Genomic DNA, 13890 nt, shown 5'->3' on the forward strand with positions numbered 1-13890 from the left:
GGTTTTATGTTTTACTACTTTTGCATAATATAAACGCTTTTTTTTTAACAAAAATACTTTTTTTGTGTGACGCCACATTCCAGGACCAGATCAATTTTATTTTTCAGTCGACAGGGCTGTATTAAGCCTATTTATTGTGGGATATCTTGTAGTTTTTATTGGTACCATGTTGAGGTATATACAAATTTTTAACTCTTTTATATTCCTGATTTGGGGAAGTGAGATGATCAGAAAACTGCTATTTTGCCTTTTTTTAGTTTATTTTTTAATAAAAATTTTCCTTGCTCGATAAATAATGTAATATTTTATAGGTTGCTAGGGATGTGGTGATGCCAATTTTGTGCAGTTTTTTAATATTTCCAATATTTGAAGCAGAACATTTTTAATTCTTTTTTTTGTTGTTAAAAATGTTTAGATGCCACAGTCAGCAGTTACTACAACATCTTGGGGGTTAAACAATGTAGAGGAGTGATTGGATGAGCAAGTTCTCATCATTTCACTCCTTTACTGGGAAAAAACCCATATGTGACAATCAGAGAGCAAATATGCTCTTTGATTGATGGGAAGCGATGATATGGGCAGAAACCCATGTTACTGCTTCCTTGGAGATATACAGGGAAATTACAGAGTTCTCTGCTTAGGCTGGTCTACTCTCCCTCTCAGCAAACGCTGACTAAAACAACAGCTATGAATTCAGTATTCCTGAATAAACCTCAAATGGCTGCAGCTCTGGTTCTGTAAAGGCTATGAACATGGTGTCATTATAAAATCAAGCATCTTACCTTTAAAATAACACCAATAGCATGTTGGTAGCCCTGAAAGAACAAGAGCTACAGCCATTAAAATAAAATGAGCTCTGTTCGTCCAAAACTGTAATGTCCTTTTCCCAAGGAAGGAACAGAGCCTTTTCTAAATTGCTGTAATTGTTAAATGTGTATTCAGTGGATCAGCAATTAGCACTGGGGTTGCAGGTTTAAATCTGACTATAAGCAACATTTGCATGGAGTTTCTCCCTGCTTTTCTATGGGTTTTCTCCCGCAATCCAAAAGCGTAATGATACAGTTAGTTAGGAATTTAGATTACAGCCCTAATGAGGATGTGAGGATGTATTGATTTTGCATACTGAGAATTTAGAGTCCCTATTAAAGGAGATGTCCCGAGGCAGCAAGTGGGGTTATACACTTCTGTATGGCCATAATAATGCACTTTGTAATATACATTGTGCATTAATTATGAGCCATACAGAAGTTATAAAAAGTTTTATACTTACCTGCTCCGTTGCTGGCGTCCTCGTCTCCATGGTGCCGACTAATTTTCGCCCTCCGATGGCCAAATTAGCCGCGCTTGCGCAGTCCGGGTCTTCTCCTCTTCTCTATGGGGCTCCGTGTAGCTCCGTGTAGCTCCGCCCCGTCACGTGCCGATTCCAGCCAATCAGGAGGCTGGAATCGGCAATGGACCGCAGAGAAGCCCTGCGGTCCATGAAGACAGAGGATCCCGGCGGCCATCTTCAGCAGGTGAGTATGAAGACGCCGGACCGCCGGGATTCAGGTAAGCGCTGTGCGGGTGGTTTTTTTAACCCCTGCATCGGGGTTGTCTCGCGCCGAACGGGGGGGGGGGTTTAAAAAAAAAAAAACCCGTTTCGGCGCGGGACATCTCCTTTAACTTTAAAGGGAACCTATCATATGCTTACAGCACCATAAACTAACATGCTCCCTGGTTCCCACCGCTGAAGTCCTCATGCTGCATGAATGCAAGTCAATGGGAGAGTAAGGCCTTAGTCAGACGGGCGTTTTTTCGCACAATTTGCGGATCGCATGACGGATGCGCATCCGCAAATCGCGTGACCGTTGCGCGCAAGTCGCCCGCAAATCACCCGAAAATCTGCTCCTAGCCGCGTTTCATTAGAAACGGGCCGGAGCTGTCCAGCGCATTGCATTCAATGGAGATGGCAATACAGCCGTCTCCATTGAAAGCAATGCGCTGCGGGCGAGCCCGGGATGAATTGTCGGTAAGGGCTTCAATATATAAGCCCTTACCTGCAATTCATCCTAAAATGTGTAAAAATAAAAAAAAATTGTATACTCACCTTCTGCCGGCAGCCGGAGCTCCGCGCGGCCGTCCTGCAGTGGGTGTGAAGGGGGTGTGAGTCAGACCTGCCCCCTGATTGGCTCAGCGCTGAGCCAATCAGAGGCATGCCTCACTCACACCCATTCATGAATTCATGAATGGATGTGAGTCAGACCTGCCCCTGATTGGCTCAGCGCTGAGAGGCAGCAGTCACTCACCCATTCATGAATTCATGAATGGGTGTGTGAGTGTTTTCAGCCTCTGATTGGTCAGGGCTGTGACCAATCAGAGGCAGATCATTCAGCAGGCGGGGATTTTAAAGCCCTGCCGGCTGAATAGTGTCAAGAAGCAGTTCAGGAGAACTGACAGCGGCCGCGGCTGGACTCCGGCTGCAGTGGAAAGGTGAGTATACAATTTTTTTTTATTTTAACACATTTTAGGATGAATTGCAGGGAAGGGCTTATATATTTAACCCCTTCCCGACAATTCACCCCGCGCACGCCGGCAGCCCATTGCTTTCAATGGAGCGGCTGTATTGCCGCTTCATTGAATTCAATGGGCAAACATCGTTCTTCTCTGCCACAGCTGTTACAGCTGTGGCAGAGAAGAATGATTTGTCTTCTATATGTTCTCAATAGGGTCGGCGCTGCTGCCGCCGGCCCCATTGAGCGCATATAGAGAAGAGAACAGGAATCGCAGATCGCAGATAGGTGCGATCTGCGATTTTTTGTTCTATAATTTATCGGACGAGCGCATAAAAAGCGCTCATGTGTCCGATACCATTGCAAAGCAATGGTTTTAAAAAATCGCCGGACGCATGTGCATGCGCAAATCGCGGCTAAAAACGCCCGTCTGACTAAGGCCTAAGAGCACGGCAGTCTGGAAAGAGTCTGATTTTCGTGCAGCGGGAGCCAGGGAGCAGGTGAGTATAAAAAATGCAAAGTGCAATTGGCATAGCTCTTCGGACCTTTTCGCCAGGATCAGCAACTGAGGTGGATAACAGGTGGTGCTCAGCGGGTTAGTTTATGGCGCTGAAAGGACATGGCAGTTAATTAAAGCTAATAAGGTCTCCAAATTCTCAGTATGCAAAAATCAATACATTCTCACATCCTCATTAGGGCTGCAATCTAAATTCCTAACTAACTGTATCATTACGTTTTTGGATAGTGGGAGAAAACCCATAGAAAAGCAGGGAGAGACTCCATGCAAATGTTGCTTAGAGTCAGATTCAAGCAAAGATAATGAAAAGCATCACTCACCACAAGCAGCAACATCCTTCATTACACATTGAAGAACACATAGACAGGTTTTGCGTCTAGTAGAGATGAGCGAGCACGCTCAGTAAGGTCAGTTACTTGGGGGGGGTGGCGGGGGTGAGCGGCAGGGGGCGGCGGCAGGTAGCCGGGGGGGTAGAGAGAGAGAGAGAAAGATCTCTCACTCTCCCCTACCACCCCCCCCCCCTGCTGCCACCCCGAGCATGCTCGGACGAGAAGGCAGTTACTCGAGAAGAGTGAGGCTCGCTCGAATAACTGACCTTACCGAGCGTGCTCGCTTATCTCTAGTGTCTACCAAGCCATACAACTTGTGAAAGTGTTGGAAGACACGAAACAACTGTCGTCCTATTATACGGTGTCCTCCCTTCTGTCTGTCTTCTTGAATAAGGGATAAAAAGACTTGTGTTGAGTGCCGAACAGCACCATAACTTAATTTATGGCACTATAGGGAGGTGGAAGGTTCCCATTAAGCAAAGGTAAGTGTGTTCACATCTGTAGGTGTAACATTCAGTGTCTAGTATCAGGCCTCCATACTTACCCTTGTCTTTTACTAAAGCCTCCATCTCCTCTTTTAGACTTTCATGCCAGTATGTGATGTCCACATGCAACGAGTAATCACAGCAGACATTCCCATCAGCCCATTCTCTCCATTGGTCATAAGCAGAAACTAAGCTCATTCCAGCATCAGGGAAAACATGGTCAACTAGAAAAACATGTAGATGCATATTAGTCACATTATTGTTACATTTGTATAATTTGTAGCTTTCTAGGAGAGAATAGGGCGCCTCATTGCATTGTAATGGCTCCATAAGACAACCTGCAGAGGCCTTACCTATTGAATCGCTATGAAAACTCAATGTAGGGGCTCCTTCAGACGACTGTATTGACACAAAAAATATACGCGTTCAGAGAAAAGAACTCATTGATGTCAGTAGGTTCATTGTCATGAGTGTGTTTAGCGCGAAAATAGGTCTGCTGGGTATTTGCGCACTGAGGGCCCCATAGAAGTCTATGGGGTGTGTGCAAATACATATTCAATGCATGCAAATGAACAATACTCTGCACAATTCTGCGGAAAAAGAACACATCTGGACCTTATTAGACTAATTAGCCTTTTAAATCATGGAAGGGTAATATCATGCGCGCATGTGAACAGGCCCTGTGTGCGCAAAAAGTACAGTATTATGCGCCGATACATGCACAAATCGACCTCATCAAACCTCGTTCACTGTCGTCTGGGGGACCTCTCTGGGTATTGTAGTCCGCCCATTCTAATTATTACTTTAGTTGCCCACCTTTGTACCTGCTCAAGATCTGATATGTCTTCTTGAGCACCGGTGTCCACAATATTCCATGTGTGGTCTGACCAGTAAAGAAGAAGAACAATGTTCCCGTAATGCGCCTCTAGACCTCTTTTGATGCACCCCATGATCCTATTTGCCTTGGCAGCAGCTGCCTGACACATAAAGCTGATATGATGTGGATTTCCAGTCCCAGCTTTGCAGGTGTAATATCCACAGTATTTACAGTATCATTAATGGCGTCTTCAAATGGACGTATCTGATTAGAGCCCATTGATTTCAATGGTCCCCACAGAAGTCTATGGGAGGTTTGCAGATGTGATACACAATATGCTGCCTAAACCCGCAGGGAAAAGCACACACCGGGACCTCTTCAGGCTTTATAGCCATTTAAATCAGGGCATCCCTGCACAATTACGTATAGCAAAGTGCGCAGACACGCATACAAACAAGCCTCGCCTTCGCAGCAGATCCACAGCACGAAATCCGCTTCAAAAGTCACGCCATTTGGTGCATAAATCACCCGATCCTTTGAAGAGGTGGGATCGGCATGGGATGCTCCCCGCTGTTATTAAAGTGCTATGGATTCCTGCTTCCCGCCTCCATTTCTGCATGGATTTTGTGCATGTTTTTCCCACAGCGTGTGAACGAGATGCCATCATTTTCTGTGTGCAAGAAATCTGTATGAACATGGCCTTATAGTGCCAAACTTTATATGCCAACATGCGCAGCCCCTACAGCGAAATGCCCGAGGTCTCGCTACTAGCACCACTGGCAAGCAACTGGTTCTATCAGAGAGACCTGCAGCCTGCCATCTATTTCCCCAGCAGCGACTGCCACTGGCGTAAGGTAGATGAATGGCAATCCTGTAATACAAGGGCAGAAGAAAGTCTTCCAAATCCAGAGCCACTTTTACTAATCCTCCCTGGGTCATGACGGGAGGTCCCGGCCGGGCGACCCCACTCCATGATGTTTATATGCCCTGCTATTATACAGACGTAATAGGTGCAGACAATTGGCCGGACACATAAGGTTCTGCGGGTGTACTTACTTATCATCGTCGTGCCTCCCGACAGTGCCGCTTTTGTTCCTTGAAAGAAGTCATCAGCGCTTATCATTCCCATGATGGGCATCTGTAGTCTAGTGTGGACATCTATTCCTCCCGGTAAAACCAGCAAGCCGTGAGCATCTATGGTCTTCACTCCACCAGGGACAATCAGATTTTCTCCAATTTGCCTACAGAAAACAACTAACAACTAAGCAACCTTCCAGAAGTTGGGTTGAAGCAAAGAAAAAAGTAATCTACTAAAAACTATGAACATGGCTTTGGATGAAGTTGGTCGAGTTTATAAAACTTCTTTATACCCCTCCGTTCTTGTTAAAAGGGTGTTTCGAGAGAATTTAAAAATTCACAAGGGGAAGACAAGTGGATTAAGTAAAGAAAAAAACTGTACTTACCTCCTAAATAGAGTAACTGCACTTTTTAAAAACTTATGGCATGTCAAAAGTTTTGTTCAGTTGCGGTCCGGGTGCTGAGACCCCCGAAGGGGCTGCAGTGCTCACCCAAGCGCTGTGTCCCTTTGGATATCTTTGCTGCCTATTGGCAAATCTCACTAGCTGAAGATGGATGCATCGATATCTACTGTATAGAAGTCTACGTGTTAATAGGTTTATGGGGTTAGAAAAACATGGCTGCTTTCTTCCAAATACAGCACCACTTCTGTCCACACGTTGTGTGTGGTATAGCAGCTCATTTTGAAGGGCATGGAGGCTCTAGTACCCTGTTGTACCGCTTCTAGCTTGGATACAAGATGTGATATGGGCAGGCATGGAGGCTCCAGTACCCTGTTGTACCGTCTCTAGCTTGGATACAAGATGTGACATGGGCAGGCATGGAGGCTCTAGTACTCTGTTGTACCGCCTCTAGCTTGGATACAAGATGTGATGCGGGCAGGCATGAATGCTCTAGTACCCTGTTGTACCACCGCTAGCTTGGATACAAGATGTGACACCGACGGGCATGGAGGCTCCAGTACCCTGTTGTACCATCTCTAGCTTGGATACAAGATGTGACACCGACGGGCATGGAGGCTCTAGTACCCTGTTGTTCCACCTCTAGCTTGAATAGAAGAAGTGATATTAGTGGGCATCGAAGCTCTTGTACCCTGTGTGGCCGCCTCTAGCTTGGATACAAGATGTAATATGGGCAAGCATGGAGGCTCTAGTACCCTGTTGTACCGCCTCTAGCTTGGATATAAGATGTGATATGGGTGGGCATGAAGACTGATATATAAACGACTTTATATATACACATGCACAGCTCATCATGCTCTACAACCAACTGCTTGCAATTTGGATGAAATCAAGTTTCAACGTGATGGATTCTCATATTTGGTACTGTGTTAGGGCGCCCACCCACTGGCGATTTTTTTCCCTGCGAAATTCGCAGCATTTTTTTCTCTGCAGGGATCTATGGGACTTGTAATGTTAAAATCGCGATCGCGCAAAATCGCGATTTCGCGGTAAATTGCGATTTTGCGCGATCGCGATTTTAACATTACAAGTCCCATAGACCACTGCAGAGAAAAAAATGCTGCGAATTTCGCAGGGAAAAAAATCGCCAGTGGGTGGGCGCCCTTAGCCGGTAAAACAGAATGTCATCGTTTCCGTTACATGATGCCCCTGGGTGTAGTATAGTGATATAGCTGAAAGGTATAAAGTAGACTGGTCTAAAAGAATCATGCAACTAGCATACCGATACTCTTCAAGTGTCGCATCTACAGGCACCAACTGTGTTGGGCATCTAATAGATGTTATATTGGAAGAAGCGTCAGAGCTTCAAGACCAAGGAACTCATATAGAAAACCAATGTAAAAAATTGGAACAGTTGACCGTAGCAAAAAATTACATCATTCTTCAAAAGTGGGTTGATTTGCCTAATTTCTAGGGGTAACGACTCTACTATGTAGATAAAGACGAGCCTTATCTGTGTAACACAACTTACTTTATTAAGCCATCTTCCAGGTATATGTCTGCACAGAATGATTGGTCGTCATTTACAATCTTCCCTCCTTTGATTAGAAGTCTGTCACTCTGCAGAAGAAAACAGACATATTATACAGGAAGTTCTCATGACCAAAAGACATATACAGAAGTGGAACCAACAAAGATGGTATCTGGATTGTAAAAACGTTGCAAAGGTAACCCTGTCCAGAATATGTTCAGAAATAGGAGGTTTACTCTACTGATCATTTCTGCCCATAGGCCCAAAGTACACAGGTTGGACTTCCTCATATATGGCTTTGTAAGGCCATGGTGGTCGTACAGGTCAGGCCTGAAAGTTAGAGAAACAAACCGGTATCCAATTCGGTTTAAGTTGATGGAAGTGACTGGAGACGACAGCTATGGGCCTAAGGCTTAAAGGGCCAGTCCGGCAAAAAATCCATAATAATGAATCGCAGCGATTTTGTGTGCAACCATACAGACTGTATGCACATAGTTTAGCGGTATGAATTTGGTGTAAAGCCTGGTTTAGACACAACGATTTTTGAGCGAAAATTGAGTGATCACCTTGCACTCCGAGCAGAGAATGCAGAAGACAAGCGGGGTCACTTGCCTTCTGCATCCAGCTATTCCCCGTTTGGACGCCTGGCGAGCGGAGGAAGTAGAAGACAAACAGGGTGTCCCCGCTTGTCTTCTGCATCCAGCTGTTCTCTGCTCGGAGCGCCCAGGGGTTATACAGCCGAGCGCTCCGAGCGGGGTATGGAGAACACAGCTGGACTGCTCTGTTCTTCATACCCCACCTGTCTTCAGGGAGCGGGATACAGCTGAAACAATAGTATCAGCTGTATCCCGCTGTGAATTCCTGATAACTGATTGCTGATCTTTCAGCACGCTGAAAGATCATCGATCATCAACGGCTTAACGAAAACTGCACGATATCAGTGCAGTTAGACACAATGATTATTGTTCAAAGGATGGCTTTGAGCGATTTTTGAGCAAAAATCGTTGTGTCTAAATCAGCCTTAACAGTTTAGGCAGGCTTGGGCATTATGGGGGTATTTATCATCAGAGTTATTTGATTCCAGTTTTTAGTCTCCTTTTTTTTTCTCTTTTCCAGCTTAAAGATACAACAAATTAAGCAAATTCGCACGATGATGATAAATTTTTCACATCTTTAACCCTTTCCAATCCAATTTGTATCCTGGTTTTCCTAGGGGGCGTACTCTTTTTCTGCCGTTATACAACGGCGCTATCTGCTGGCTAAAGCCAGTACTGCGTGAGGTGACACGTTGGATAGGCTCCGACAGCAGAGAGGCTGGCAATATACAGTAAGAGAACCCCGACGGATGTCTTCCAACATCGGAGCTGTACAGCCTTAAATCATAATGTCTTCAGACGTCAGACAGTGGATTGAAAAGGGTTAAATAGCGTGTGTACCTCTCTGCTGTGTATGTTTCACCATATCATATCAAAGGTTATAAAACAACAGATGTTCTGCTTCTGACTCCACTTTTCCAAGGTGTCTAGACAATGGTGTGTGGTGTGGGTGAGGCTTTTAGACAGCCAATCCATGCAGTGCTGGATATACCAATCACAGCCATCGCATTGTTTCATCGAGAGCTACATTGAGTGGCAGAGAAGCGCTTAAGAACCAGTCAGAGCAATCGCTTCCTAGAGGTGGGATTAATGAATCCCATAACCAGGAAGTGATCTTCTGTGAGCTGCCGAGGGCTACAGAAAACCTGCCGAAGCTACAGGGACCAGTGGGGGACATGGACTAAATCTGCTAGGTAATGTATTGTTTTTTTAATGTAATGCCTCTAGGGCTTTTTTTTGGGTAGGGCTTATATTTCAAGTCTCCCCAAAAATCCTGAAAAACCAGGCTAGGACTTATTTTCAGAGTAGGTCTTATTTTGGGGAAACGGGGTAGTTAATAATACATGTGGGAAAGATAGAGCAGGACCTATCTTACCGCAATTTTTTTCAAACCCCTGTGCTATAGTGCAGAGTTTGAATGGCCAAAGAAGAAAGATAAACTAAAACATCCAGGCTCAACTATATTCCGTAGCGGTGGGCGTAGTTACACATATGGCCATGTGAACCCTCTCTAAGCACGTACTACATGCGCATACATGCCATGATAGGCTATGGGGATTGAACGTATGTTCGGGGAGCAGAAAAGGGGAATCCCTGCGCCCAAATGGTTCTATCTCTAGATGGAACCGAACAACGCTGGGTGGACCCCATTGACTATAATGGGGTCTGTCCACTGTCCACCCAGATGTCCGGTTTTGAGGTGGAAGAAAAAGTGCTGTATGCGGTGCCTTTTCTTCCGGTATTTGCAGCCAAATCAGCAACTGAACCTCCGGACGTATATTCTAACGTAGATGTGAAACCGGCCTTATCTGCCCTGTTAGATATATTTTTTAGTATTTATATTACATTATTTATGTATAGTTATTTAATGCACATTAAGAAGTGTAATATTACATGACTACTGTGTTTCTTCCTACTACAGAAGGGTCTCCATACCCACAATTCCCAGTGGTGGAGTGAAAATCCCATTTGCAGATCATTTAATGTGTCTTTGCATCTGGCAGACCGATGACGCCATGATGACTAACACATTGCCCATACTGGTCAGAGCTTTTTGCATGACTTGTCCTGGAAGTTAGCTACCCCTTTAATATTTGTAAAAATGTAAGTTATATGATATAAATATTCAGCCTGTAGGCCCAAATCTTGATATGGCGAAGTAGGCATGAAAATTTCAGTATCATAGAGAGAAAAAAGTTCTTGGGCATAGGAATTAAGCCCTGTCCACCAGATGTACAAAAGCTGGTGATTTTACACCAGGTCATGACACTTTTTCAAGAAGTGGACAGGGCCCAGCATTATTAGGAAGCATGGTTGCATATGCCCTATACGATATGCTATGATGTGAGCCGGAAGCTGCCATACATTATAGCAATAAGCAACTCTAGTTCGGAAGTGGCATAAGTTTCCATCTGGAGTTACCACCAGATGAGACAAATATATTAAGAAGCTTGCACCTCTTTAAGGGGTTTTCTGGGAACTAACTATTGATGACCTATTCTTAGGATAAGTCATCAATGGTTGGTCGACAGGGGTCGTACGCTCAGGGTCCTCGCTGATCAGCTGATCCTTTGACCCCTTGTCTGTGCAGCCAAGCCAGAGAGCTGGAAGTGTAGTGAAAGGCATTGCTGCCATTTCAATAGGAGCAAGGCCTTCCATTACACTTCTGCCTTTGACCCCAATGCGGGTGTCAGGCTTGGCTGCTCAGACAGTAGACCCAAGAATCAGCTTGATCAGGTAAGTGGATGAGGTTATATATACAGATGCTGCAGAAATTTGGAAAATGATTTGTGGTGTGGATTTTAACATCTACAACGTTTCAATATTTGGTGTGGATTTTTTGAAAGTTCTTTTTGTTATGCCTAGATGGATCCTTAATATGAAAGCATAAAGGACTCAACAGGGTTGTCTGGGACTTTACTGCTGAGGACCTTTCCTCAAGATAGGTCATCAAAAGTTGATTGGCACCGCTGAGGACCCCAGGCAATAAGCTGTTTGCCAGGACTGTGGTCATTGCGGACAGAGCTAGAATGACAGCTGACCTGATATCAGCTGATTGGCAGGGCTCCTCGGGGGCGGAGCACTGCTAATCAACTATTGGTGATATATCTGAAGGATAGGTCATCAATAGTAAATTCCTGGAAAACCCCTTCAAGAGATTAGATCACTCTTAACCCGGTACACACTTTATTTAAAGTTCATTAAGATGTAACGATTATAATTCAAGAAATCGTTAAGGTGAACAATAATCGATCGGTTTATACGTGAGCCAACGACAGAACGATGAACGACAATTGCTCACTTTTCGTTCATCGTTCTGTTTCAGCCGGCATTAAAATCATCGTTGGCTTGTTCACTTCTCGTTGTGTTTAAACACTCCATGCTTATTGTTACTATGTGAAGCACTGAACAAGAAGTGAAGGATTCTCAACATGATGTGACCATGATGATGTCATCAGCTTGTTCACTGGGGCTAATGAGAATAGTAAATTTCTCCTTGTGTGTAAAAGTGCCATTATACTGCTTACATACATACATTATCTGTTTTCCCGTCTATCTATCTATCTATCTATCTATCTATCTATCTATCTCATATCTATGTAATCTTTGTTCTATCTATCCATCTATCTCATATATATGTATCTATTTATCTTTCTCACTTATCTATCTATATCATTACTATCTATTTATCTATCTCATATCTATCTATCTATCTATCTATCTATCTCTCATATCCATCCATCTATCTCATATCCATCTATCTATATCATATCTATCTATCTATCTAATATCTATCTCCTATCTATCTATCTATCTAATATCTATCTATCTATCTATCTATATCATATCTATCAATCTATCTAATATCTATCTATCTATCTATCTCCTATCAATCTATCTATCTGATATCTATCTATCTCCTATCTATCTATCTATCTATTTATCTATCTATCATCTATCTATCTCATATCTATCTATCTATCTATTCATCTATCTATCTATCTATCTATCTATCTATCGTCTATCTATCTCATATCTATCTATCTATCTATTTATTTCTCATATCTATCTATTTATCTATCTATCTATCTCATATCTATCTATCTATCTCATATCTATCTATCTATCTATCTATCTATCTATCTCCTATCTATCTATCTATCTATCTATCTATTTATCTATCTATCTATCTCATATCTATCTATCTATCTCATATCTATCTATCTATCTATCTATCTATCTATCTATCTATCTATCTCATATCTATCTATCTATCTATCTATCTATCTTCTTTCCTATGATTTCCAACAATACCATTTTCTAGATACTACCGGTATGTAACTAACAACCAGCCCAGGACACATGGAGCACAATTGATACCAGATTACAGTATGCACCATATACTATGAATCAATATTGATGCCAGTAAACACCAACACATGCAGTCAGTACATTATATATAGGGGTAAACAATCATTCCTGCCCCTCTAACGGTGACTTATTCTGCAGCTCAGCCGATGAAATCATCCCTGTACATCTCCATTAGAGCTCCCTCACACTTCTCGGTACAACCATAAGTCCTCAGCTATTACTCTGCACTCCTCATATCGGCTTTCTGGCTGCAAATTCTTTCGTTCCATAATTGCCAAATAATCTGTTGGATCCTCATAATAAAAGCGCAGACAGAACAGATTTATTTGGGTGTATCAGAAGGAAACCAATGACCCAGATTCAACACTTCCTCATGGTAATTCACAATCATTTGGAATGTGCCTTACGTAGCGGGTCGGTAATACACATAAACAGGTCTATACATGAGGACATCCTGCAACATCAACACTCGTCAACAAGACCTTCTGAAAGATTAGGATATGACCCATATAGCAGGCATTATTATACATGCAGTCTATCTGTATGCACAGGATGAGTCAGCGCCCCCCGTCGCTCTACATATTGCATGCACAGACATGCCGCTGCACCCTATAAATAAAGTAGGGGGTCAGTATATGTAGCGCTTGTTTTAAAGGGCCTAATGGCATTGACTCTCCTTATATCATGGCTGTCCGTAATGGATCATCGCACCTGCCCCCTCCCTCCCGTCTTACAGTAATCCTAGGGATGTTCTTCTTTCCTTGGTAAGACATCCTGGCTGCTTGAGAGCCCCAACTTCCAAGGAAATGAGGTGCAAGGCTCTGCTCCTATGTATTGTGTTGCTTGGCTTGCTAGTCATATGGGGTGGGGGATGTGTCCCTGCGCTTTTTGTTGTGCAAGGCTCTGTGGCTCCCCCTGTACTGGAAGCAGCGAATCCTTGATTACAATGCCAGCCTCATCCTACAAGCTCCAGCCAGGGGCCTCTCCTAGGGCCTGACGCCAGCCCACCTCCCCCCACCAGAGGGCAAACAAAAGACAAGTCTCTCATGGATGATGGGGATGATGAGGAGGATGACCTGCGCCCTCTTCTGGAACCACAGCACCTTCACACACATACAGCCAGTGCAGAACTGGGAAATGCTACATTTAACTGTCTCACGGCCACACACAATCCTTCAACCTGGCAGTAAATGCAGTTTTTGCATTCATCATTTCCGCTCCCCCTGACCCTATTAGTCATGATTACCCTCGGATATTATATACATGCAGACATTTCC

General features: G+C 43.8%; 1 protein-coding gene across 1 annotated transcript in view; it reads right to left on the reverse strand.

The window, feature by feature from the left end:
- The window catches only part of DPYSL4 (dihydropyrimidinase like 4), a 60118-nt gene extending 46605 nt beyond the window's left edge, over positions 1–13513 (reverse strand). Inside the window, exons 1-4 of the mRNA XM_066601188.1 lie at positions 13348–13513; positions 7647–7735; positions 5694–5878; positions 3880–4044 (exon numbers count right to left, since the gene is read on the reverse strand). Of these exons, the coding sequence (XP_066457285.1) occupies positions 3880–4044; positions 5694–5878; positions 7647–7735; positions 13348–13386 (478 nt within the window). The 5' untranslated portion in view covers positions 13387–13513. The remainder of the gene's footprint in view (positions 1–3879; positions 4045–5693; positions 5879–7646; positions 7736–13347) is intronic.
- Between the last annotated feature and the right edge of the window lie 377 nt (positions 13514–13890).

This window comes from Eleutherodactylus coqui, chromosome 4, assembly GCF_035609145.1.
Source record: "Eleutherodactylus coqui strain aEleCoq1 chromosome 4, aEleCoq1.hap1, whole genome shotgun sequence".
Lineage (NCBI taxonomy): Eukaryota > Metazoa > Chordata > Amphibia > Anura > Eleutherodactylidae > Eleutherodactylus > Eleutherodactylus coqui.